The 25,501-nt window shown below is 37.0% G+C and overlaps 1 protein-coding gene across 3 annotated transcripts in view; it reads left to right on the forward strand.

Moving 5' to 3' along the window:
- The window catches only part of GABPB1 (GA binding protein transcription factor subunit beta 1), an 80,169-nt gene that overhangs the window by 41,301 nt on the left and 13,367 nt on the right, over positions 1–25,501 (forward strand). For 2 of the 3 annotated variants that reach the window (XM_030842765.3, XM_060294272.1), the window contains exons 2-6: positions 3,405–3,512; positions 9,449–9,616; positions 11,219–11,413; positions 12,652–12,799; positions 13,151–13,264. In XM_030842765.3, the coding sequence (XP_030698625.1) occupies positions 3,405–3,512; positions 9,449–9,616; positions 11,219–11,413; positions 12,652–12,799; positions 13,151–13,264 (733 nt within the window). The remainder of the gene's footprint in view (positions 1–3,404; positions 3,513–9,448; positions 9,617–11,218; positions 11,414–12,651; positions 12,800–13,150; positions 13,265–25,501) is intronic. The other variant, XM_060294273.1, reaches the window with a different exon arrangement.

The raw sequence follows: 25,501 nt of genomic DNA on the forward strand, positions 1-25,501 counted from the left end.
TATTTTGACATTCAAAAATTAGTTTTGTGTCTTTTCACTCAACATGGCATAACTTTTTAATATTATTATATAACTTCAAAAATATTATTTTAAATTACTGCATCCTATTCTGTTAGGTTCCACAATTTAACTATTTTCCTACCTTTAGTTTGTTCACATTATAAAAACATATATATTTTTTATCTGTTTCAGTATATTTTCATTTTTCCTTTAGGATAGGTCTTCAGAACTGGGGTCATTTATTAGGTCATTAGGATTAGGCTAATATTTAACAAAAGTTACATTTTTTTATAACTTCTCTTAAAATTGCAAATTGACTTTAAAAGTTATTTACTTCACATTTTTTGAGCATCAGTGATACTGAACATGTTTAGTGAATTATTTCTATTTTCTCTTTTAGAAAGTGTGTGGTCTGCCCTTTGACTATTGATCTGTTGGGTGCTTGGTGGTTTTTTTTGTTTTTTTGTTTTCTCTTTTCGAATCAGACCTTTTAAATAATATTTCAATGTTTCTTACATTCATTTTTATGCTATCTTTGATTTTAGTTTGATTATTTTATTTGTATTTTTATGAGACGACAGTTATCTACTTGTACAAGATAGTATGTGATATCAAGGAAAGAACATGGGATGTGGAGTCAAGAAATCAGGGTTCTGGAAGGAGATATTTATAATACATATTATATCTGACAAAGCACTCATATCCAGAATGTATATAAGAATGCTTACAAATCATTAAGAAAAAGGCAGACAATCCAATTTCTAAAGAATGAGGAAAAGCCCTAAACCACCACTTCATAAAAGATATCCAGATATTTAAACCATCTGGCAGTATGTATGCTGAATGAATGCAGATTGATTTTATATTACTGTGTAAGACATATTTAAAAATGTGTATTTGGGGGAAATACTTACTTCATTGTAAAACCAGGTTAATATTAAATTTTGGTCATCCAGACTATAGAACACTGTCTTCGTTAGTATGGCCAGTTTAGATTTTACTGTATTTCTGTAGAAGAGAGATCAGTTTTTTTTTACCTTATTCTGCCTTTAGTAGGACATTATTATTTCTGATTCTTTGCCTATTGAACATGCTATTAATTTATATCCAGCTGGTACATATTCCCTAGGAAAAATCCTTCGTTAAATAACAGTAATCTCTTGATTTTAGTGCTTTTAGTGGGATTAAGGAATATTTTGGGTTCCAGTGACTCCACCAATGTATGAATGAGAGAATGGGAGGAAAAAGGAAAGGAAATCAGACATTCAAGGGTGAAAACGTTGTGAATGTCACAAAAAGGCATAAAAGACCCCCCACATAAAACCCACAAGTGCATGTGGTTATTTTTCTTATTCTTCACCATAGGATATATTATGAATTATTTCTATTCTTACAAAGAGAACAACTATAAAAAATTCTTTCCTGTTTGGTGACAAATGCCTGTTTTGGACGTGTACATCTCACCTAATCATTGTGTGAGCCTCCCAGTATTAACATCTGCTCCTGGTCACTCTTTTTATGTTTGGTTATTTCTATGTTATGAAATCTACTAAAAAATACAATAATTTAAGCACAAACTTGTGTTATTTTGGGGACATTTTTTAATCAACCTTTAATCAACCCTTTTAGATTTCCTAACACCTCTAATTATGTGATGCATTTTGTTCCTTTCTGGTATAAATAACCTCTCCAAGCTCTGTCAACATTCTTCTCACACACATACTCCTTTCCCCTCTTTTCTTGAGTAATTCCTGTTCATACCAGATTGGGATATACTAATCAACCTGACATTCCTCTCTGATAATTTATTTCCCCTCAACTCAAAGAGTATTCACTTTTTGAGACAAATTCATACCTGAGGCACATTTTTTCTTGTGTAAATTTCAGGGGTTCCATATCTTCCCATCCCCACAACCTTCAAATTCTACCTGTTTGCCTTTCTTCCAGATACATATAACATCATTGAATAGTCTTTCTGGATTTGGGAACTTTCTTCTTCTAGAAGTGTCATCTTTTGAATTTGAGCATTTCTGATACTTTCAAATCTTTCTTCTCCTATGTACTCCTGACATGATCTTTCCTTAACACATATTTCAATATTTCTTATTCAAGATGACACAAACACATACACACACATGCACACACACACACACCCATCCTAGGCTGTGACATTTTCAGATATCTTGTATTCAGGATGTGGGGCATACTTACTTTATAGGTTCTTAGTGAGACACATACTCTATTGATAATACTGTTAGACTCTCTTTTCATTATTTTCATTGAATGTGAATTGTGCCTTTTTTAAAATAAATTAATTTTATTTATTTATTTGGCTGCATTGGGTCTTTTTTTCTTTATATTTATTTATTTTATTTATTACTTATTTTTGGCTGCATTGGGTCTTCATTGCTGCATGCAACCTTTCTCTAGTTGCGGTGAGCAGGGGCTACTCTTTGTTGCGGTGCGTGGGCTTCAGTAGTTGTGGCTCACAGGCTCCAGAGCGCAGGCTCAGTAGTTGTGGCACACGGGCTTAGTTGCTCCGCGGCATGTGGGATCTTCCCGGGCCAGGGCTTGAACCTGTGTTCCCTGCATTGGCAACGGATTCTTAACCACTGCACCGCCAGGGAAGTCCCATGCATTGGGTCTTCATTGCGGTGCATGGGCTTCTCATTGCAGTGGCTTCTCTTGTTGTGGAGGCTTCAGTAGTTGTAGTACGCAGGCTCAGTAGTTGTGGCTTGCGGGCTCTAGAGCGCAGGCTCAGTACTTGTGGTGCATGGGCTTAGTTGCTCTGTAGCACGTGGGGTCTTCCTGGACCAGGGCTCGAACCCATGTCCCCTGCATTGGCAGGTGGATTCTTAACCACTGCACCACCAGGGAAGCCCTGAATTGTGCCTTTTTCTGAAAGAACTTACATGCACATTGCCTGTATGAGGGTTGAAAATACTTATTTTCAAATTCTGAGCACATTCACTGTTGCTAAAAAAAGTTATGGTAGATTTATTTTAAATTTTGTACCACTTAAAGAGGATAATATATTTACCTTATTTCTATTTACATTTGTGAGAAAACTTTATTGCTGCAACTCCTGCAGTGAAAACAGTTTGTTGCTAGTTTTAAATTTTAGACAAGCTTTCTTTGCCACTTACCTCTTCTATTTTTTACCAGCTGTGTTCGGAGAATTCAAATTAATTTTATTATCCTAGTTAATAATTTGATAAGAAAGAAAAATCTGTTCCCAAAATTCAAATAAAAATTGCTTTTATATGATCTGTAGTTTCAGAGGAACTATATCACAACCTTTTGAAGGTCTAATTGAGAACTGACTTATTAGTGAAGATAGAAGGGAAAAAAATTATGTCATAATGTATAAATGGAGATGTTAAATTCATCTATGTTTTGTTTAGATGTCCCTGGTAGATTTGGGAAAGAAGCTTTTAGAAGCGGCTCGAGCAGGTCAAGATGATGAAGTTCGTATTTTGATGGCTAATGGAGCTCCTTTTACTACAGACTGGGTAAAGAATGGTTTTAATGTTGTGGGGTTTTTTTGTTTTTTGTTTTCTCCTCCTCCTCCTCCCCCTCCTCTTCCTCCTCCTCCTTCTTCTCCTTCTTCTTCTTCCTCTCATTTTTGAGTTTTTCCAGTTAAAAGTTTAGTCAGTATTGTGTTTATAAGTGGTGAAAATTTAATTTTTTTGCAAATTTGTTTGCAATTTTAGAATTATAGCTTGCTTTTAAAGAGAATGGTTCATATACTTTTTTTTATAATAGACCACCTTATCCAAATATTCTGTCCACACATGGGTTTTTCTTTAAATTACGGAGTTCAGTAATGTAGGATGAATGTAAAATGTAGCTGCTGGCGATTTAATTTAAAGGCCTTATAAATAGCACAGGTAGAATTTACAATTCAGAAAAAGCAAATTTGGTGTTAATGTTATAATTGATTCTAAAAAAGGAAAAATGTGTGCATTTCAATTGATACTTGTAAAACTATTGCAAACATCACTCAGAAGGAAGAAAGGAATGAGAAGGAGTTCTTAGTAATTACAGAAGGCAATTGTGAAGAAGACAGAAACCGTAACTCTGTTTAATTCTGCAGGTAAATCAAAAGGGATATTCTTGGGAATGTGGAGGGTTAGGAATATGGATTAACTCTCCCACTGGTAACAACTAAAAACTCCAGAGTTTTGATTTTGTTGTTTTTAGCTTACTTGTTCCATGTTCTTTTTAACTTTTCATTCAAAACAATTTTTTTTATTATGGAAAATTTCAAACATAAATCAACCCCTGTATACCCTTCAAAAATTATCAAATCAAATGAATCTTATTTCCTCTATAACCCCATTTACTTTCTTTGTTTAGTATTATTTTAAAGTAAATTTCAGGAACCATTTTGTTTCATCCATAGCTTTCAGCATCTGTCTTTAAAAGATAAAGATTTTTTGACTGAGTATATTAAAAAAAAATCTTAAGGGCACTGATGAGTTAGAAAGAAAGTAAGGGATTATCAAGCTGAAAAACTAAGCAAAGACCATAACCCAGAGAAATTTCACCCTTAGAACATTTGCTAACTCAGTAAATTTGCCAGTTGGTGTTCTACCTCCCCGGCATAGGTTACTTAAGATAAAGACCTGAGACTGCTCATAGAGGGAAGTCTCCTAGAGATCCTTTCCCCATAATACTGGAATCCTAAAGAGATGTACCTTCGTTGTAAGGGTAAACCAGAAATACCCCCTCCATCCTCCTACCTGATCCTGCCCCTGCCCCTGCCCCTGCAAATGAACTGGCTTGAACTAAGGTACCAAATGGAGAGAGGAAAAATGTTGTTGATGAGAATTTGGAGTCAAAAGCCATCCTTTGCACAATTTGTGGCCTTAACTCATAAATACTTATGTATTCTGCAAAACTCTGAACTGAAGAATGAATTTAAAATTATCTTTGGACTAGAGGTTACCCTTGGTTCTTGACACAAGCAAATGAATATCCTTTTTGGAGGAAGCTGCCTTCCTCCCAGGCTTCATATCTACAAATGAAATTCCAAGGAAAATGAACAGTCAGAAATAACTGAACCCTGGGACTTCCCTGGCAGTCCAGTGGTTAAGACTCCGTGCTTCCACTGAAGGGGGTGCGGGTTTGATCTGTGGTCGGGTAATTAAGATCTCGCATGCCACATGGTGTGGCCAAACGAAAAAAAAAAACCAACAAAAACTGAACACACAAGGACACAAGGCAGCTTGGACAATAACCCACTGGAACAACTGACAACATAAGCAGACCTATAAGGACTTTAGATAAGATTTTAATAGCAGATTAGGAATAGCTGAAGAGAAAATTAGTAAACTGAAAAACAAAAAAAAAATCATTCAGAATGCGGTGCAGAGAAAAACAAAAAAATATAAAAGATGTCAGGAGTCATGAAGGCTAGTGTATGAGAAAGTCTAACATAAATCTAATCATAAATCCACAAGGAGAGTGAAAATAGGGATGAAATAATTTTAAAAGATAATGGTTTAGCTTTTCCAAGACTGATGAAAGATGGCAGCTCACAGATTCAAGTAGCCCAGAAAATCTCCAGCAGAATCAATAAAAATAATCTATATCTAGACACATCATAGTGATCCCGTAGTACATCAAGACAAAAAGAGCCTTCAAGATACCAATGAGATATCACGTCACACCTGTCAGAATGGCTATCATCAAAAGGTCTACAAATAAATGTTGGCAAGGATATGGAGAAAAGGGAATCCTCGTGCACTGTTGGTGGGAATGTAAATTGGTGCAGCCCCTATGGAAAACAGTGTGGAGGTTCCACAAAGAGCTAAAAATAGAACTACCATATGATCTAGCAATTCCACTCCAGGGTATATATCTGGAAAAAATGAAAACTCTAATTCGAAGAGATACGTGCACCCCAATGTTCATAGAAGTACTGTTTACAATAGTCAAGATATGAAAGCAACCCAAGTGTCCATCAACAGGCAAATGGATAAAGATGATGTGGTATGTACATGTACAGTGGACTATTACTCAACCATAAAAAAGAAAGAAATTCTGCCATTTGCAGCAATGTGGATGGATCTGGAGAGTATTATGCCTAATGAAATAAGTCAGAGAAAGACAAATACTGTATGATACCATTTATTTGTGGAATCTAAAAAATTAACAAATGTGTATAGCAAAACAGAAACTGGACTCACAGATACAGAAAACAAACTAGTGGTTACTGGTGGGGAGAGTAAAGTGGGGAAGGACGAAATAGGGTATAGGATTAAGACATATAAACTACTATGTATAAAATATATATGCAATAAGGATATATTGTATAGCACAGGGAATTGTAGCCATTATCTTGTAATGACTGTTTTTTTTTTTTTGCGGTACGCGGGCCTCTCAATGTTGTAACCTTTCCCGTTGTGGAGCACAGGCTCCGGACGCGCAGGCTCAGCGGCCATGGCTCACGGGCCCAGCCGCTCCGCGGCATGTGGGATCTTCCCGGACCGGGGCACGAAGCCGTGTCCCCTGCATCAGCAGGCTGACTCTCAACCACTGCGCCACCAGGGAAGCCCCTGTAATGACTTTTAATGGAGTATAATCTATAAAAATACTGAATCACTATGCTGTACACCTGAAACTAATATAATATTGTAAATCAGTTATACTTCAATTAAAAAAATATCTATAAACCCTGAAAAAAAAAGACAAAAATCTTAAGAAGGATTAGTGTCCATAATACATAGGGATTCCCATGACAGTGATGAAAAACAAGACAAAGAAGATAGGGCAAATGACTTGATATGGTACTTGACTAAAGAGAATGTTTGAATAACCAATAAACGTGAAAAGATGCTCAGCTACATTAATGATTGGGCAAATGCAAAGTAAAATCATGAAATACTATTGCTTATCCATCAGATAAGCAAAAACTAAACAAAAAAGTCTTTCAGCACCAACCATTGGTGAGGAGATCCATAAATTGATAGAAACATTTTGGAGAACAGTTTGGCAGTACCTAGTAGATTTAAATGTGTACATACCCTCTGGCATAACTATTGAACTTCTAAGAATATTTCCAAGGGAAGTTCTTGTTCATGTATAAGACTGTTTTTAGTAGCAGCATTATTCATAATAAAAAACTGGAAACCTTAATGCTCAACAGTGGATTGGTTAAATTGATTATGGCTTATTCATTTGGTAGAAAATCATAGAGCAGAGAAAATTAGTGAACTATACTTATATTCATCAATGTGGGTGAATCTTATGATATTAAGCCAAAGAAAGCAAGTCTCAGAGAAATACATGCAATGTGATTCTATTTAAATAAAGTTCAGAGCAGGCAAAACCAAAGTATATTATTTAGGGATACATAGTAATTTTTAAAAAAGCAAAGTAAAGCAATCTTTATTACAAAATTCAGACTAGTAATTACCTCAGGGGTTGGGGGAGGGGCTTATTAGGGAGTGGCACGTGGGAAGATTCTAAATTGCTGCTAATGTTTTATTTATAGACTGTGATGGTATTTACCTTATTTTCCTCCTTCAAACTACATATATGTACGTATATATATATTTTGTATCATCAACCAAAAAGGTAAGATCTCGAGAAGAAAAAATTACAAAAGAAACCATTTTATCACACTGAGCAGAACTCATGGTTGCTAAATAGGCTATGGAGATATTTCATTAAATATTAGAATTTAAGAGTATAGAAAGGGCCAGTTTTAGAAAAGTATGATAGAGCATGGAGGAAGAAAGTATTGTTTAAAAATCTTCTTTAATCTGCAGGAATGACCTTCCCTTAAAAATACAAGGCTTTTAATAGTAATAAAATAATTATTCCCAGGGTAAATGATTTCCATTTTTACCATATATTGAGAGCACATACCTAGCTTTGTATTATGACTCTTACTTGTGTGACTTCAGGCAAATTAGTAACCTCTTTGTGCCTTACTTATTTTCTTAAAATTTTTAAAACTTTTTATTATAGTTGATTTACATTGCTGTATTAGTTTCAGGTGAACAGCAAAGTTAATCAGTTATACATATATCCACTCTTTTTTTTTTTTTTTAAGATTCTCTTCCCATATAGGCCATTACAGATTATTGAATAGAGTTCCCTATGCTATAAAGCAGGTTCTTATTAGTTATCTGTCTTATATATGGTAGTGTGTATATGTCAATCCCAATCTCCCAGTTTATCCCCCGCTTATCCCCTGGTCATGCCTTAGTTTCTTTTAGTGCCAAATGAGGATAGTAATAGTACCTGTGTTTTGAGGAGATTAAATGATACAATAGGTGTAAAGGTCTTAGAATAGTGCTTGCTATGGAAAGTGCTTAAATAAAAACCTTAGTTGCTATTATTACAGCAGTGGTCTTAGCAAATTGCATGTTCTAGTGAACTATCTTGGTTCTTTAGAACATGAGTGCCTTGGTAATCTGAGAGTTGTAGGGACTTCTTGTGCTTCTAAGTGCATGTGATATAATGTAATTCTAGTTTTCACCTATTAAAAATTATACCTCTGGGCTTCCCTGGTGGTGCAGTGGTTGGGAGTCCGCCTGCCGATGCAGGGGACACGGGTTCATGCCCCGGTCCGGGAGGATCCCACATGCCTCAGAGCGGCTGGGCCCGTGAGCCATTGCCGCTGGGCCTGAGTGTCCGGAGCCTGTGCTCCGCAACAGGAGAGGCCACAATAGTGAGAGGCCCGCGTACCACACACACACAAAAAAATTATACCCCTGATAAGGCTCTTCTTCACATTTTAGTATGTACTTCTGTATATTTTGAATGTAGCATGACTAGGCCACGTGGAACCAATTTTAGGAGAACTGGGCTCTCTTTTGATTCTTTTTTTAAAATTTTTATTGGAGAATAGTTGATTTACAATGTTGTGTTAGTTTCTGCTGCATGTTTTGGTTCCGTCTTAACTCACCTTTGGCAAGTGCACCTCACATCAGATTTTTTCCTTGAAAAATGACTATATGAACTCCTCTAAAAAGATCACTGAGGTGCTTTAATTAATTTATTTTTAAGTCCTAGAAACAGTTTAATGTAAAAATGTACACTGTTACAATTATTTGATGTGAATTTCATAGATGAAAAGTTTTGTGTGAATGGTGTGAGGAAAACTTTCTAATGCTCAAAAATTTCTGACCCTAATTATATCTAATTCCTGATGAAATTAATTTTGTTTAGACTATCTGATAACAAAATAAAGCAAGTTTGAATTAAATGAAATATTGTCATTTCTTCCTCACTGAGAAATGAATGGGAATTCTTGAAGGCCCCTATGAAGAGACTGTGATCAGCAAAAATTATTCCTTTTCAGTTTTGAGTTACTGTGTAAACATTTGATATAAAGAGAATCTGTTTGCTCTGTAAACAGAATATATAAAGTAGAAGATAGAAGTATATTTTAAAATGACTATAGATGTGGATTTTTTTTCTTGTGGTATAGCTTGGAACTTCTCCACTTCATCTGGCAGCACAGTACGGACATTATTCCACCACAGAAGTACTACTCCGAGCCGGTGTAAGTAGGGATGCCAGAACCAAAGTGGACCGAACACCACTGCATATGGCAGCTTCTGAGGGCCATGCCAGCATAGTGGAGGTTTTGCTTAAGGTATGTGTTCTCTTTTTGCACTTTGCTTTTGAAAGTAAGACCCCAAAGGCTATAAAACCATAGTGGTTTTATAAGAGGGAGAAGGGAACTAGTTTTGTTACTGGCAGGGTTCTTGGACTCCTTAAGGCCAGACAAGTAATTCAGGCAAGGCTTTATTAGGACTTGTGCTGTAGCACTAGGGAGCGAAAACAAGTATCAGGTTCCCTTGCTCGCTCCCTGACAGGGGAGGAGCTGGTCCCTTAAATGCAGTGAGGGTAGGGGCCAGTCCAGGGGTCACATGGCAGGGGTGGCTTGGGTGGTCTGCCCACCCCCTTAGTGGTGCTGTATGCAGTACCCTGCTTTTGCTCCCAACACCTCAGAAGTGGCAGTTGGGTTTTTGGTCTTTTGTATCTTATTGTTCATAATTTGCCCCAACTGCACATGCACGCAGTTATTTTTAGTCCCTTATATTAGTTTCTTTGTATTCTGTCGCTGGAGGAGATGTTTGTCCAGGTGCAAGCACTGCAGCAAAGGGTCCCAGGTCCGAGCCTGTCTCTGTTTTATTGAATGTCTACTTTTTTCCCCCATGTTATCTCATTTTTTGTGGTTAAGCATTCATTTGAGTGAAAATTATTTTAAAGTGTTATTTTGTGGGGGGAAAAGCTTCCTCATTGTATGTTTTTAGTTAAGTCAGACAATTGACTTCTTAGATCTTGGTCTTTGCTGTGGTGAGGGACTACAGCTTTGTCTTACTCAACATATTTAAAACGCACATGGAAGGGAATGTTAGGCTTGAATAATTAACAAACAAATAATACAGGCAGGGCTTTTTCTTTAATCATCTAAATGCCAAAGAGAAAATTCTGAAACAGAGAGTGATAGATTTAGATATTCTTAATTCTTTTTATTCTGGCCTCTAGATCAACTTATCCAAAAAACATACAATATAAGCCACGAGTACAAGTCATGTGTAATTCTAGATTTTGTATAGCTACATTAAAAAAGTAAAAACAAAATAATTTTAATATTATATTTTATTTAACTCGGTATATATAAAATATTATAATTTCAACATGAAATCAATTTAAAAATTATTGAGATGTTTTACATCCTTTTTTTGGTGTGAGGTCTTTGAATTCCAGTGTGTATTTACATACACAGCATAACTGTATTCGGCTACACGTGTCTAGTGACAACCGTAATGGATAGTGTATCTCTTGATAGCTCCCTATTAATTCATTATATTGCACTGGTTTTGAAAGCAAGGGATATTTTTGTGTAAATAAGGAGCTGGAGGGTTTTGGAGGAATGTTCATAGTTTTCCTTCACACCTTATGCCATTCTAGCCCTTCATACTCATGGCTGGATGACTGAAAAAATAATTGCTGTACGCCTAAGAAATTAGAAGGAATGCAATTAGGAAAGCCAACATGATAGGAAACTGATTACGTGACAGATGTGTGGTGATTCCTGGAACATGTAGATCATTCAACACACAAAAATAAAGAGTTGGTCATATTAGTAGCAAAGTCTTGGTTTAAAGCACAGTGGCTAGTATTTTCATATCAGGACTTCTTTATATTTCGTATTTTAGAAATTTCTTATTTTGAAATATTTGTATAGCATGGTGCTGATGTCAATGCAAAGGACATGTTGAAGATGACAGCTCTACACTGGGCCACAGAACACAATCATCAAGAGGTGGTGGAACTCTTAATCAAATATGGTGCTGATGTACACACGCAAAGTAAATTTTGTAAAACTGCGTTTGATATTTCAATAGACAATGGGAATGAAGATTTAGCAGAGATACTACAGGTAACTTTTGGCTTTTAATTTAAGAAAATAAAAGGATCTCTGTCATATGGATGATTTGAACTATTTAGCTTGTAGTTTTTCATTTTGGACTTATTTTGGACAGTTCTATTCCTTTTTCACTTCCTCTTTGTTCATTGCTGTTCATTTTCCTAATTGTAAGACCACAGTCTTTGCATGTAACATTAGAAGATTAGATAAAGTGATTACTTTCAGTGTTTGTAAGGTTCTGAATTCCCTTCTATACATTTTAGTCTATTAATTATTTTGATGCATGTTTGGATACCTTATGGTTTTTCAAGTCTGTTATACTTCCACTAACATTTTTTTTTAGGAATCATAATCATGTCCCCTCAGTGAGTGATGCAGTCTTCATCATTCTGATTGGTTTCTTTTATTTTTTCACCATCCTCAAAAAAATCTGTTTGTGAACATAGTTATTTATGGTTTTTGGACAAGTTTTCCTACTAACCAACATTACTTCTGTTTTCTTTAGCTAGACAACATTGATGTAAATTTTCTTCTTTACTTACTGCGTCTTCTTGCCTATCTTCTTGTTCTCCTTCCCAGTAGAACTCTTCTCTAAGACTATCTGAGTCTGTTGAACTTCATCTAGTTACTTAAAAGATGTTATGTGTTCAGGAAAATAAATTTTGCTGTGCTTCTTCCAATTCTTTTACTCCCAAGAGTGCAGTTTGGAGCCTAGGGTTGAGGATGGAGGACAATTAACTGAGAAGGATGTGCTTTATATAGGTAGTGTTATATATTGCTGAATATAGTAGAGAACATAATTTGATTTAAGTAATTTAATTTCTGTAGCTGCAGGGCAGCAGAATATCTTTCAACTGTGTTCTATTTATATATAGAACACAGATTTTTTTTTTTGGCCCCACCGCGTGGCTCGCGGGATCTTAGTTGCCTGACCAGGGATTGAACCTATGCCCTTGGCAGTGAAAGCGCAGAGTCCTAACCGCTGGACCACCAGGGAATTCACTCAACTGAGTTCTATACAATCCTTTCAGATACCTACTTCGCCTCACATGGGATTTTGCTGCTTTACCTAATAGGGGAACTCAGGATATAAATACATATCTATGATTTACCACTATACTTTCAGTAGACCAGAAACAAAGATTTCCATTTGTATTATATGATTCTTAGATTACAGGATGTTACATTAAAAGTCTGTCCTATATGTTCTGGTTATAATTCTGAAAACACTGTGGTAATTTGTCCTCTAGATTGCTATGCAGAACCAAATCAACACAAACCCAGAGAGTCCCGACACTGTGACGATACACGCTGCAACACCACAGTTTATCATTGGACCTGGAGGGGTGGTGAACCTAACAGGTCTGGTATCTTCAGAAAATTCATCCAAGGCAACAGGTATTGAGATGCATATAGGATAGCTGTTGGGATTTTATGCTTTAGTAGGTATTCATCCTTTTAAGAAAGGACTGTTGGAGAATGAGGGTAAGATTATATCAGCCACCTTGGTTTTCTTTGTTATAATTGGCAAAAAAATTTTTATGAGGCAAAATAATCTAAAGAAAGGTGATATTGCAAAATGTACTGCAGTATTACCTTTCAAAAGTTAATGCTATCCAAGCTCGTTTTTCACAAAACTAATATTATCTAAGCTTCATTTAAGAGTTGAATAAAGTAAAACAGATGATCAGAAAAATTCACTAGATTAAATTCCTTAAAAATTCAAACATGTTTTCTCCTTTATCGTAGATGAAACGGGTGTATCTGCTGTTCAATTTGGAAACTCCTCTACATCAGTATTAGCTACATTAGCTGCCTTAGCTGAAGCATCTGCTCCATTGTCCAATTCTTCAGAAACTCCAGGTTAGAAAAACGAGTCAAATGTGTACATCGAAAGTTGGAGATTCAAATATTTGCACAGGCCAGGAAGGAAATTTAAAAGACTAAAGGGGGCAGGGTTGAGGTTATGGCCATCTGAGGAGAGTGGGGCGGGGCAAGGGTGCATCTCCTACTCAGCTCTAACTGATTATAGTAAAATGCTCAGTTAGTGTTGCCAGACTCTGTTTTTTTCAAGGGAAGCTGAAAATCTGGATTTTAAAAGAACATTAAATCTTGGCAATTATTTAAAATTAAATTAAGATTAAAATTAATTAAAATTAAAAACAAACTTGTGTGGTTCACAGAAAACATGTCTGTGTACCCCATTTGGCTTTGTTTTACTACTCTGACTTTTTGTATAAATAAATTAGCTAAGTATATATGAACCTGCTGTCTTTTTCATAACTTTTAATTTTTGGCAGCTCTATTAGAATGACATAAAATCTTAGTGACTGACAAAACTAGGAAATAGCACACCAACAACCACCATTAAAGTATAACTTGGGGTTAAATGATTACAAACAGTATTAATAGCTGGTTTGATAAGGTTTACCTTTATACTTAACCAAAATAATTCTTGCTATAATTATGTAAGTAAAATATTTTTTTAATTAGGGAATTTAAAAGACTCCACAAAATTATTTTTCTTACTGTAGTTTAAGCCATTTTATTTGGACCAATGCTTAAGAAAGTAAAGAATAATTTGTTGTCATTATTTAATTTTTTTTCAAAATGTGACTAATAATAATAATAACAGCAACAGTTCGCTGCATGTTTACTGTGTGTGCTATGCACTATGGCTGATGTTTTACACGTCTCATTTAATCCTCACCAAAAAGATCGAAGGTAGATATTACTGGATTTGACTCTTCAAGGTGATGATTGGATGATGTATTTTTTGGTGGTGGGGGGGTGGTTACTTATCTCTCGCCTTTCTCCCCCCTCTCTCTCCCTCTCTCCCTCCGTCTCCCCCCTCCCCCCTCCCTCCCCCCCTCTCCCCCTATGCTCCTCAACTAGTAATAGTAAACATTTATTCATTCTCCAGCTTCTTTAGCATTGTAATCAATGTTTGAATCTAAACCTTTATATTTGGGAGTCTTAAGATTTTTCTGAATCACTTTTGGCCATTAACAGCTACGTGTATCATCCTATTGACATGCTGCTTTTATGACCTATGCCTGGATCTCTTCAGCACCTTTGTAATTGCATAAGTATATCAAAGAAAATTAATTTCATTGGTGGATTTCTATTTGATTAAACTTGTAAAAATTTTGCCTTTATTAAAGTACGTATCTCTGAAAATTAATCTTTTCTTCAAAGTCAGCTCGAAGTTTTTACATTTAGATGTTTGACTCCACAAATTGGTCATACCAACTTCTCTAACTTCTACCTTTGAAAATGTTATGTGTGGTCTAGTGTGAGAGAATTGACAATTTTAGTTGATTTTTATTGCATGTGACTTACAGTCTTCTGTGAGCACAACAATTTTTTTATTTCAATACTACATCATAGTGAAATCTTTCTGAAGGTATTTTAAGAGCTTGAATTAAGTTAAAATTCAGGTGAGTACATTGCCACCAGTATAAACAACTCAGCTGAGGTGTGTAATCACATAAAGAAATATCTTCTCGCAGGTCAGTTTGCACATGCTCAGTCAAGTTATTTCTCTGCCTCTTGGCCGTCCAGTTTCTTTTAACATTATTTGTCAGACTCATCCTGATTTAGAAATGTTTATATGTTTTTTCAAGGACGTCTCAGGATCTGGGAAATGAAGTAGTACTCCCATTTTATATATGATGAAATTGAGGTTTGCGGAGGTTAAATAGTTTTGCCTAATGTAGCATGGCTATTAAGTGGTGAAAGGAAGTTTGTGCTCAAGGTCTGACTGATTCCCAAGTTGTGTGTCTGTGACCACTAAATATACTGTTTCCTCTACGCAGTTTCTTCAGGTGATCAGTGGCCGAGTCTCTTCTAGAATGTTTATAATTTGGTTTGTGATAGGAATAAATATTTGTGTAATCATCACTTTGTCTTGTATGAAACAAAAGCATCGCTATTCCTAGTTTTACTTCTGAGGTGTATCTTTTGGAGCAGTCTTTTGAAATAAATGTTCTCCTGTTTGCCCTTTTTAAATGATTGAAAAAAATATATAAGAACCATCAGTACACTAACTGGTACTGCTCTTATTCTTTTCTTTTACAGGCTAAGTAGTACAGTAAATACATCTTCTGATAATAAATAGCCAGTGTAGCAGCAAATGGACTGCATTTGAAATGGAAGCTAGCTGGCTGACATGGTCCTATATATAGAGGGGAGGTACTCATGATAGTCTAGAATACCATGCTGTTTCATTTGAACTATGGCTTTAAATAGTTCTTTCATGTTTACATTAGGACTATCTTTGACATATAAAACAAATCTTAATGTTAGTCCAATGGGAACATCATAAAGGAAATCAGTCTAGTATAATGCTTTCATTGTGAAACGAAATGTCTTCTTGATGTTACAAGCAAATATAACTTCAGATTGTCACTGTTTGATGATTGAATTGCTTCCTTACTAGCATTTTTTATGTAAATATTTCCAGTTTTATTCTTTTCTCATAAACCTTTATTTTTCCGAGCATTTAACTTGTTAAATTTTTAATCTCCATGCATAATTTTCATGATTCTTTGTCTGTTTGATAGAAGTACAAAAAAAAAATTTGATAAATCTCAGTATACCCTGAAGAGTTTGTTGCTAATGTTCATTTTTATTAAATTGGTTTTTTGGGAGTTTTTATTTCAGTTCCTGAGCCCACAGGCCTATGCTAATGTGCATAATTATATTAAATAATCATTAGGTCTATCTAGGTCCAGGCCAGGCCAGAAAAACATGATGAAACACTTGATGTAAGTCATAAATTTAACTTGGCATGATGAATTATAGAAAAATAATGATTAATATGTATAGGGTTCTTGCTATAAGCTTGTTATTATGCTAAGTGCTTTACGTGTATTATCTCATCTCGCAATAGTCATCTGAATTAAGATTTTATCACTAATCATTGACTGAGGTTTAGTTTTCAGCTCTGAGGTTTCAGAAATATTTTATTAATATATCCTGGGTTAATATAAAGGACTACTCACACTCAGCAAACTCATAAGAAAGTGATACATAAATCAAAATACTAAGTTATTTATTTTTAATTTCTTTTAAAGGGAGAATACAACTGTCTTTTGATATATGAAATTACCTTACTCATTTTGAAACAAATCAGTGAAAAAATTTACAGCCTTTAAAAGTATGCAGACACAGTTTTCAAGATACTTGTTTAAAACATCCTTCATAATTTTGGAGTGGAATAATTCAGAAGTATCAGGCATCTCTAACATTAATATAATAATTGTCCTCTTTTACATTATTATTATTTTTTAACATCTTTATTGGAATATAATTGCTTTACAGTGGTGTGTTAGTTTCTGCTTTATAACAAAGTGAATCAATTATACATATACATATGTTCCCATATCTCTTCCCTCTTGCGTTTCCCTCCCTCCCACCCTCCCTATCCTACCCTCCCTATCCCACCCCTGTAGGTGGTCACAAAGCACGGAGCTGATCTCCCTGTGCTATGTAACTGCTTCCCACTAGCTAGCTATTTTACATTTGGTAGTGTATATAAGTCCATGCCACTCTCTCACTTCGTCCCAGTTTACCCTCCCCATGTCCTCAAGTCCATTCTCTATGTCTGCATCTTTATTCCTGTCCTGCCCCTAGGTTCTTCAAACAAACTAGTAGAATTTTTGCTTGGAAATAGTTGGAAATTATCTTGTTAATTTATGTACCCAATGATTAGAAGGCTGTGTTACTTTAAATATTCTGTGATTCAAGTTTTCTACTAATTTGAACTCCTCTCAGTTAGTTTGAATTAATATGATAATATCAACAGAGCAGCATTCTTAAATTTTGTGTGAATCAGAATCACCTTCTCAACAATCATTTGCCCCAATTCTACCCCAGTGGATTCTGATTCAGTAACTTTAGGGTGGGACCGTGACATCCATATTTTTAACATGCTCTCAAAAGTGATCCTATGGCACACCAAAATTTAAGAATTTGACCCAAATTTTAAAAGTTCTATTTCTTACTACTAATAGACTGTATAGTAAATATCTAAAGATTGTGAGTGTACTACAGCAAAGATTTGCTTGAATAATATATATTTCTTATTTATTTCATTTTTATGTGTAATTTTATATTTATTCAACTGTTTATGGGGTGCATAGGTGAATCTCTACTAAGGAAAAGATGTGGGAGAGAGGAATGGCTTTCTTTTTTTAATTTTATTTAATTAATTAATTTATTTTTACATCTTTATTGGAGTATAATTGCTTTACAATGATGTGTTAGTTTCTGCTTTATAACAAAGTGAATCAGTTATACATATACATATGTTCCCATATCTCTTCCCTCTTCCGTCTCCCTCCCTCCCACCCTCCCTATCCCACCCCTCCAGGCAGTCACAAAGCACCGAGCTGATATCCCTGTGCTGTGCGGCTGCTTCCCACTAGCTATCTACCTTACGTTTGGTAATGTATATATGTCCACGCCTCTCTCTTGCTTTGTCACAGCTCACCCTTCCCCCTCCCCATATCCTCAAGTCCGTTCTCCAGTAGGTCTGTGTCTTTATTCCTGTCTTACCCCTAGGTTCTTCATGACATTTTTTTTTCTTAAATTCCATATATATGTGTTAGCATACGGTATTTGTCTTTCTCTTTCTGACTTACTTCACTCTGTATGACAGACTCTAGGTCTATCCACCTCATTTCAAATAGCTCAATTTTGTTTCTTATTATGGCAGAGTAATATTCCATTGTATATATGTGCCACATCTTCTTTATCCATTCATCCGATGATGGACACTTAGGTTGCTTCCATCTCCAGGCTATTGTAAATAGAGCTGCAATGAACATTTTGGTACATGACTCTTTGAATTATGGTTTTCTCAGGGTATATGCCCAGTAGTGGGATTGCTGGGTCGTATGGTAGTTCTATTTGTAGTTTTATAAGGAACCTCCATACTGTTCTCCACAGTGGTTGTATCAATTTACATTCCCACCAACAGTGCAAGAGTGTTCCCTTTTCTCCACACCTTCTCCAGCATTTATTGTTTCTAGATTTTTTCATGATGGCCATTCTGACCAGTGTGAGATGATATCTCATTGTAGTTTTGATTTGCATTTCTCTAATGATTAGTGATGTTGAGCATTCTTTCATGTGTTTGTTGGCCATCTGTATATCTTCTTTGGAGAAATGTCTATTTAGGTCTTCTGCCCATTTTTGGATTAGGTTGTTTGTTTTTTTGTTATTGAGCTGCATGAGCTGCTTATAAATTTTGGAGATTAATCCTTTGTCAATTGCTTCATTTGCACATGTTTTCTCCCATTCTGAGGGCTGTCTTTTGGTCTTGTTTATGGTTTCCTTTGCTGTGCAAAAGCTTTGCAGTTTTATTAGGTCCCATTTGTTTATTTTTGTTTTTATTTCCATTTCTCTAGGATGTGGGTCAAAAAGGATCTTGCTGTGATTTATGTCAAAGAGTGTTCTGCCTATGTTTTCCTCTAAGAGTTTGATAGTTTCTGGCCTTACATTTAGGTCTTTAATCCATTTTGAGCTTATTTTTGTGTATGGTGTTAGGGAGTGCTCTAATCTCATACTTTTACATGTACCTATCCAGTTTTCCCAGCCCCACTTATTGAAGAGGCTCTCCTTTCTCCACTGTACATTCCTGCCTCCTTTATGAAAGATAAGGTGACCATATGTGCGTGGGTTTATCTCTGCGCTTTCTATCCTGTTCCATTGATCTATATTTCTGTTTTTGTGCCAGTACCATAGTGTCTTGATTACTGTAGCTTTGTAGTATAGTCTGAAGTCAGGGAGCCTGATGCCTCCAGCTCCGTTTTTCGTTCTCAAGATTGCTTTGGCTATTCGGGGTCTTTTGTGTTTCCATACGAGTTGTGAAATTTTTTGTTCCAGTTCTGTGAAAAATGCCAGTGGTAGTTTGATAGGGATTGCATTGAATCTGTAGATTGCTTTGGGTAGTAGAGTCATTTTCACAATGTTGATTCTTCCAATCCAAGAACATGGTATATATCTCCATCTATATGTATCATCTTTAGTTTCTTTTATGAGTGTCTTATAATTTTCTGCATACAGGTCTTTTGTCTCCTTAGGTAGGTTTATTCCTAGATATTTTATTCTTTTTGTTGCAGTGGTAAATGGGAGTGTTTTCTTGATTTCACTTTCAGAATTTTCATCAGTAGTGTATAGGCATGCCAGAGATTTCTGTGCATTAATTTTGTATCCTGCTACTTTACCAAATTCATTGATTGGCTCTAGTAGTTTTCTAGTGGCATCTTTAGGATTCTCTATGTATAGTATCATGTCATCTGCAAACAGTGACAGCTTTACTTCTTCCTTTCCGATTTGGATTCCTTTTATTTCCTTTTCTTCTCTGATTGCTGTGGCTAAAACTTCCAAAACTATGTTGAGTAAGAGTGGTGAGAGAGGGCAACCTTGTCTTGTTCCTGATCTTAGTGGAAATGGTTTCAGTTTTTCACCATTGGCTGTGTGTTTGTCATATGGCCTTTATTATGTTGAGGAAAGTTCCCTCTATGCCTACTTTCTGCAGGGTTTTCATTATAAATGGATGTTGAATTTTGTCAAAAGCTTTCTCTGCATCTATTGAGAAAATCATACGGTTTTTCTCCTTCAATTTGTTAATATGCTGTGTCACGTTCATTGATTTGCATATATTGAAGAATCCTTGCATTCCTGGAATAAACCCCACTTGATCATGGTGTATGATCCTTTTAATGTGCTTTTGGATTCTGTTTGCTAGTATTTTCTTGAGGATTTTTGCATCTATGTTCATCAGTGATATTGGCCTGTAGTTTTCTTTCTTTGTGACATCCTTGTTTGGTTTTGGTATCAGGGTGATGGTGGCCTCGTTGAATGAGTTTGGAAGTGTTCCTCCCTCTGCTGTGTTTTGGAAGAGTTTGAGAAGGATAGATGTTAGCTCTTCTCTAAATGTTTGATAGAATTCGCCTGTGAGGCCATCTGGTCCTGGGCTTTTGTTTGTTGGAAGATTTTTAATCACAGTTTCAATTTCAGTGCTTGTGATTGGTCTGCTCATATTTTCTATTTCTTCCTGATTCAGTCTTGGCAGGTGGTGCATTTCTAAGAATTTGTCCATTTCTTCCAGACTGTCCATTTTATTGGCATAGAGTTGCTTGTAATAATCTCTCATGATCTTTTGTATTTCTGCAGTGTCAGTTGTTACTTCTCCTTTTTTCATTTCTAATTCTATTGATTTGAGTCTTCTCCCTTTTTCTCTTGATGAGTCTGGCTAATGGTTTATCAATTTTGTTTATCTTCTCAAAGAACCGGCTTCTAGTTTTATTGATCTTTGCTATCATTTCCTTCCTTTCTTTTTCATTTATATCTGATCTGATCTTTATGACTTCTTTGCTTCTGCTAACTTTGGGTTTTTTTCTTCTTCCTTCTCTGATTGCTTTAGGTGCAAGGTTAGGTTGTTTATTCGAGATGTTTCCTGTTTCTTAAGGTGGGCTTGTATTGCTATAAACTTCCCTCTTAGAACTGCTTTTGCTGCATCCCATAGATTTTGGGTCGTCGTATCTCCATTGTCATTTGTTTCTAGGTATTTTTTACTTTCCTCTTTGATTTCTTCAGTGATCACTTCGTTATTAAACAGTATATTGTTTAGCTTCCATGTGTTTGTATTTTTTACAGATCTTTTCCTGTAATTGATATCTAGTCTCATAGCATTGTGCTCGGAAAAGATACTTGATACAATTTTCTTAAATTTACCAAGGCTTGATTTGTGACCCAAGATATGATCTATCCTGGAGAATGTTCCATGAGCACTTGAGAAACATGTGTATTCTGTTGTTTTTGGATGGAATGCCATATAAATATCAATTAAGCCCATCTTTTTTAATGTATCATTTAAAGCTTGTGTTTCCTTATTAATTTTTATTTTGGATGATCTGTCCATTGGTGAAAGTGGGGTGTTAAAGTCCCCTACTATGAATGTGTTACTGTCGATTTCCCCTTTTATGGCTGTTAGTATTTGCCTTATGTATTGAGGTGCTCCTATGTTGGGTGCATAAATATTTACAATTGCTATATCTTCTTCTTGGATTGATCCCTTGATCATTATGTAGTGTCCTTCTTTGTCTCTTCTAATAGTCTTTATTTTAAAGTCTATTTTGTCTGATATGAGAATTGCTACTCCAGCTTTCTTTTGGTTTCCATTTGCATGGAATATCTTTTTCCATCCCCTTACTTTCAGTCTGTATGTGTCTCTAGGTCTGAAGTGGGTCTCTTGTAGACAGCATATATATGGGTCTTGTTTTTGTATCCATTCAGCCAATGTGTGTCTTTTGGTGGGAGCATTTAGTCCATTTACATTTAAGGTAATTATCGATATGTATGTTCCTATTCCCATTTTCTAAATTGTTTTGGGTTCATTATTGTAGGTCTTTTCCTTCGCTTGTGTTTCTTGCCTAGAGAAGTTCCTTTAGCAGTTGTTGTAAAGCTGGTTTGGTGTTGCTGAACTCTCTCAGCTTTTGCTTGTCTGTAAAGGTTTTAATTTCTCCATCAAATCTGAATGAGATCCTTGCTGGGTAGAGTAATCTTGGTTGCAGGTTTTTCTCCTTCATCACTTTAAATATGTCCTGCCACTGCCTTCTTGCTTGCAGGGTTTCTGCTGAAAGATCAGCTGTTAACCTTATGGGCATTCCCTTGTGTGTTATTTGTTGTTTTTCCCTTGCTGCTTTTAATATGCTTTCTTTGTACTTAATATTTGACAGTTTGATTAATATGTGTCTTGGCGTATTTCTCCTTGGATTTATCCTGTATGGGACTCTCTGTGCTTCTTGGACTTGATTAACTATTTCCTTTCCCATGTTTGGGAAGTTTTCAACTATAATCTCTTCAAATATTTTCTCAGTCCCTTTCTTTTTCTCTTCTTCTTCTGGAACCCCTATAATTCGAATGTTGGTGCATTTAATGCTGTCCCAGAGGTCTCTGAGACTGTCCTCAGTTCTTCTCATTCATTTTCTTTATTCTGCTCTGCAGTAGTTATTTCCACTATTTTATCTTCCAGGTCACTTATCCGTTCTTCTGCTATTGATCCCATCTAGAGTATTTTTCATTTCATTTATTGTGTTGTTCATTGCTGTTTGTTTCATCTTTAGTTCTTCTAGGTCCTTGTTAAATGTTTCTTGCATTTTGTCTATTCTATTTCCAAGATTTTGGATCATCTTTACTATCATTATTCTGAATTCTTTTTCAGGTAGACTGCCTATTTCCTCTTCATTTGTTAGGTCTGGTGCATTTTTATCTTGCTCCTTCATCTGCGGTGTGTTTTTCTGTCTTCTCATTTTGCTTATATTAGTGAGTTTGGGGTCTCCTTTTTGCAGGCTGCAGGTTTGTAGTTCCCGTTGTTTTTGGTGTCTGTCCCCAGTGGCTAAAGTTGGTTCAGTGGGTTTTGTAGGCTTCCTGGTGGAGGGGACCAGTGCCTGTGTTCTGGTGGATGAGGCTGGATCTTGTCTTTCTGGTGGGCAGTTCCACATCTGGTGGTGTGTTTTGGGGTGTCTGTGGACTTATTATGATTTTAGGCAGCCTCTCTGCTAATGGGTGGGGTTGTGTTCCTGTCTTGCTAGTTTTTTGGCATAGGATGTCCAGCACTGTAGCTTGCTGGTCGTTGAGTGAAGCTGGGTGCTGGTTTTGAGATGGAGATCTCTGGGAGATTTTCGCCGTTTGATATTATGTGGAGCTGGGAGGTCTCTTGTGGACCAGTGTCCTGAAGTTGGCTCTCCCACCTCAGAGGCACAGCACTGACTCCTGGCTGCAGCAGCAAGAGCCTTTCAACCACACGGCTCAGAATAAAAGGGAGAAAAAGTAGAAAGAAAGAATTAGTAGAAGTAGAAAGAAAGGAGGGAGCGACAGAGGGAGGGAGGGAGGGAGGAAGGAGGGAAGGAAGAAAAAAAGGAAGACGATAAAGTACAATAAAATAAAGTAAGGTAAAATATAAAGTTATTAAAATAAAAAATAATAAGAGAAAAAGAAAAAAATTAAAAACAAAAAAAGGGACTTATAGAACCCCAGGACAAATGGTGGAAGCAAAGCTATACAGACAAAATCTCACACAGAAGCATACACATACACACTCACAAAAAGAGGAAAAGGGGAACAAATCATAAATCTTGCTCTCAAAGTCCACCTCCTCAATTTGGGATGATTCGTTGTCTATTCATGTATTCCACAGATGCAGGGTACATCAAGTTGATTGGCGAGCTTTAATCCACTGGTTCTGAGGCTGCTGGGAGAGATTTCCCTTTCTCTTCTTTGTTCTCACAGCTCCCAGGGGCTCAGCTTTGGATTTGGCCCCACCTCTGCGTGTAGGTCGCTGGAGGGCCTCTGTTCTTCTCTCAGCCAGGACAGGGTTAAAGGAGCCGCTGATTCAGGGGCTCTGGCTCACTCAGGCCAGGGGGAGGGAGGGGCACGGAGTGCAGGGCGAGCCTGCGGCGGCAGAGGCCGGCATGAAGTTGCACCAGCCTGAGGCGCGCCGTGCGTTCTCCCGGGGGAGTTGTCCCTGGTTCCCGGGACCCCGGCAGTGGCGGGCTTCACAGGCTCCCCGGAAGGGGGTTGTGGATAGTGACTTGTGCTCGCACACAGGCTTCTTGGTGGCGGCAGCAGCAGCAGCAGCCTTACTGTCTCCTGCCCCTCTCTGGGGTCCGCGCTTTTAGCCGCGGCTCGCGCCCGTCTCTGGAGCGCCTTTAAGCAGCGCTCTTTTTTTTTTTTTTTTTTTGCGGTACGCGGGCCTCTCACTGTTGTGGCCTCTCCCGTCGCGGAGCACAGGCTCCGGATGCGCAGGCTCAGCGGCCATGGCTCACGGGCCCAGCCTCTCCGCGGCATGTGGGATCTTCCCGGACCGGGACACGAACCCGTATCCCCTGCATCGGCAGGCGGACTCTCAACCACTGCGCCACCAGGGAAGCCCAAGCAGCGCTCTTAATCCTCTCTCCTGGCGCACCAGGAAACAAAGAGGGAAGAAAATGTCTTTTGCCTCTTCGGCAGGTCCAGACTTTTCCCCGGACTCCCTCCTGGCTATACGTGGCGCACTAAACCCCTGCAGGCTGTGTTCATGCCGCCAACCCCAGTCCTCTCCCTGCGCTCCGACCGAAGCCGGAGGCTCAACTCCCAGTCCCGCCCGCCCCGGCGTGTGAGCAAACAAGCCTCTCGGGCTGGTGAGTGCCGGTCGGCACTATAGTTCTTCAGAGGACAGAGATTACTTTTAGCTGGAGTTGGGGCATGGGGCTAGGGGAGTGGGGTGAGGTTGAGTTGTACCCTAAAGAATGAATGGGATTTAAGGATTTAGATAAGAACTCATTTCAAGTTATTCCATTTTGGAATGTATTCCAAAATGAAGATACAAAAAAGTAAATATTTTCTTTTGGGGATTGCGGCTGCCTTTTTCCTCATAAGAAAACCACCCCTTGGTGGTACACTATTAATAAACAGAGGCAATCATGTTGTCCTATTTTTCTACCAAAGCTTACACACCAGTCTGTTACAGGTGTTTCCTATTTGGAAAATCAAAATTCCAGGAAGCTCTCACCCTTACTCTCACTTCTTGCTTTAGAACAAAATTAAAATGTACAAATAATAAAAATTCATGGAGGGATATATCATGCTTATGTTAAAGGAATAACTCAAAACTGTTCTTGAGCTAAGTTTTCCATATATTGGTTTACAAATAGCTGTTCATTTACAATTAGAAAAATATTTATTCATTCATTGAACAGATTTTTGTTGAATATCTCTTATGTTCTGGTAAACAATCATATACAGTCCCAACCTTTGTGGAACATGTAGTCTTTCAGTAGAATGAGATATTAAAGTTATTCACTCAGATAAATACTTGTGATTCGTGGTATATATAAAGAATACAGGATTTTGACCAAGTTGGTGAGTCTTTCTAGAGGAAGAGACATTTAAACTAAAGACTAAGTAGGAATTAGTGGAGCAAAACTTGGGGGAAGAACATTTTAGGAAGGAGGACACATGTGAAGCTTTTGAGGCAGGAAAGCTTGTCCTTTCAGAGGACTCAGAGACCAGCGTGGCTGAGCTCAGCAAGTGGGAGAGTAACTCACG

This window comes from Globicephala melas, chromosome 2, assembly GCF_963455315.2.
Source record: "Globicephala melas chromosome 2, mGloMel1.2, whole genome shotgun sequence".
Lineage (NCBI taxonomy): Eukaryota > Metazoa > Chordata > Mammalia > Artiodactyla > Delphinidae > Globicephala > Globicephala melas.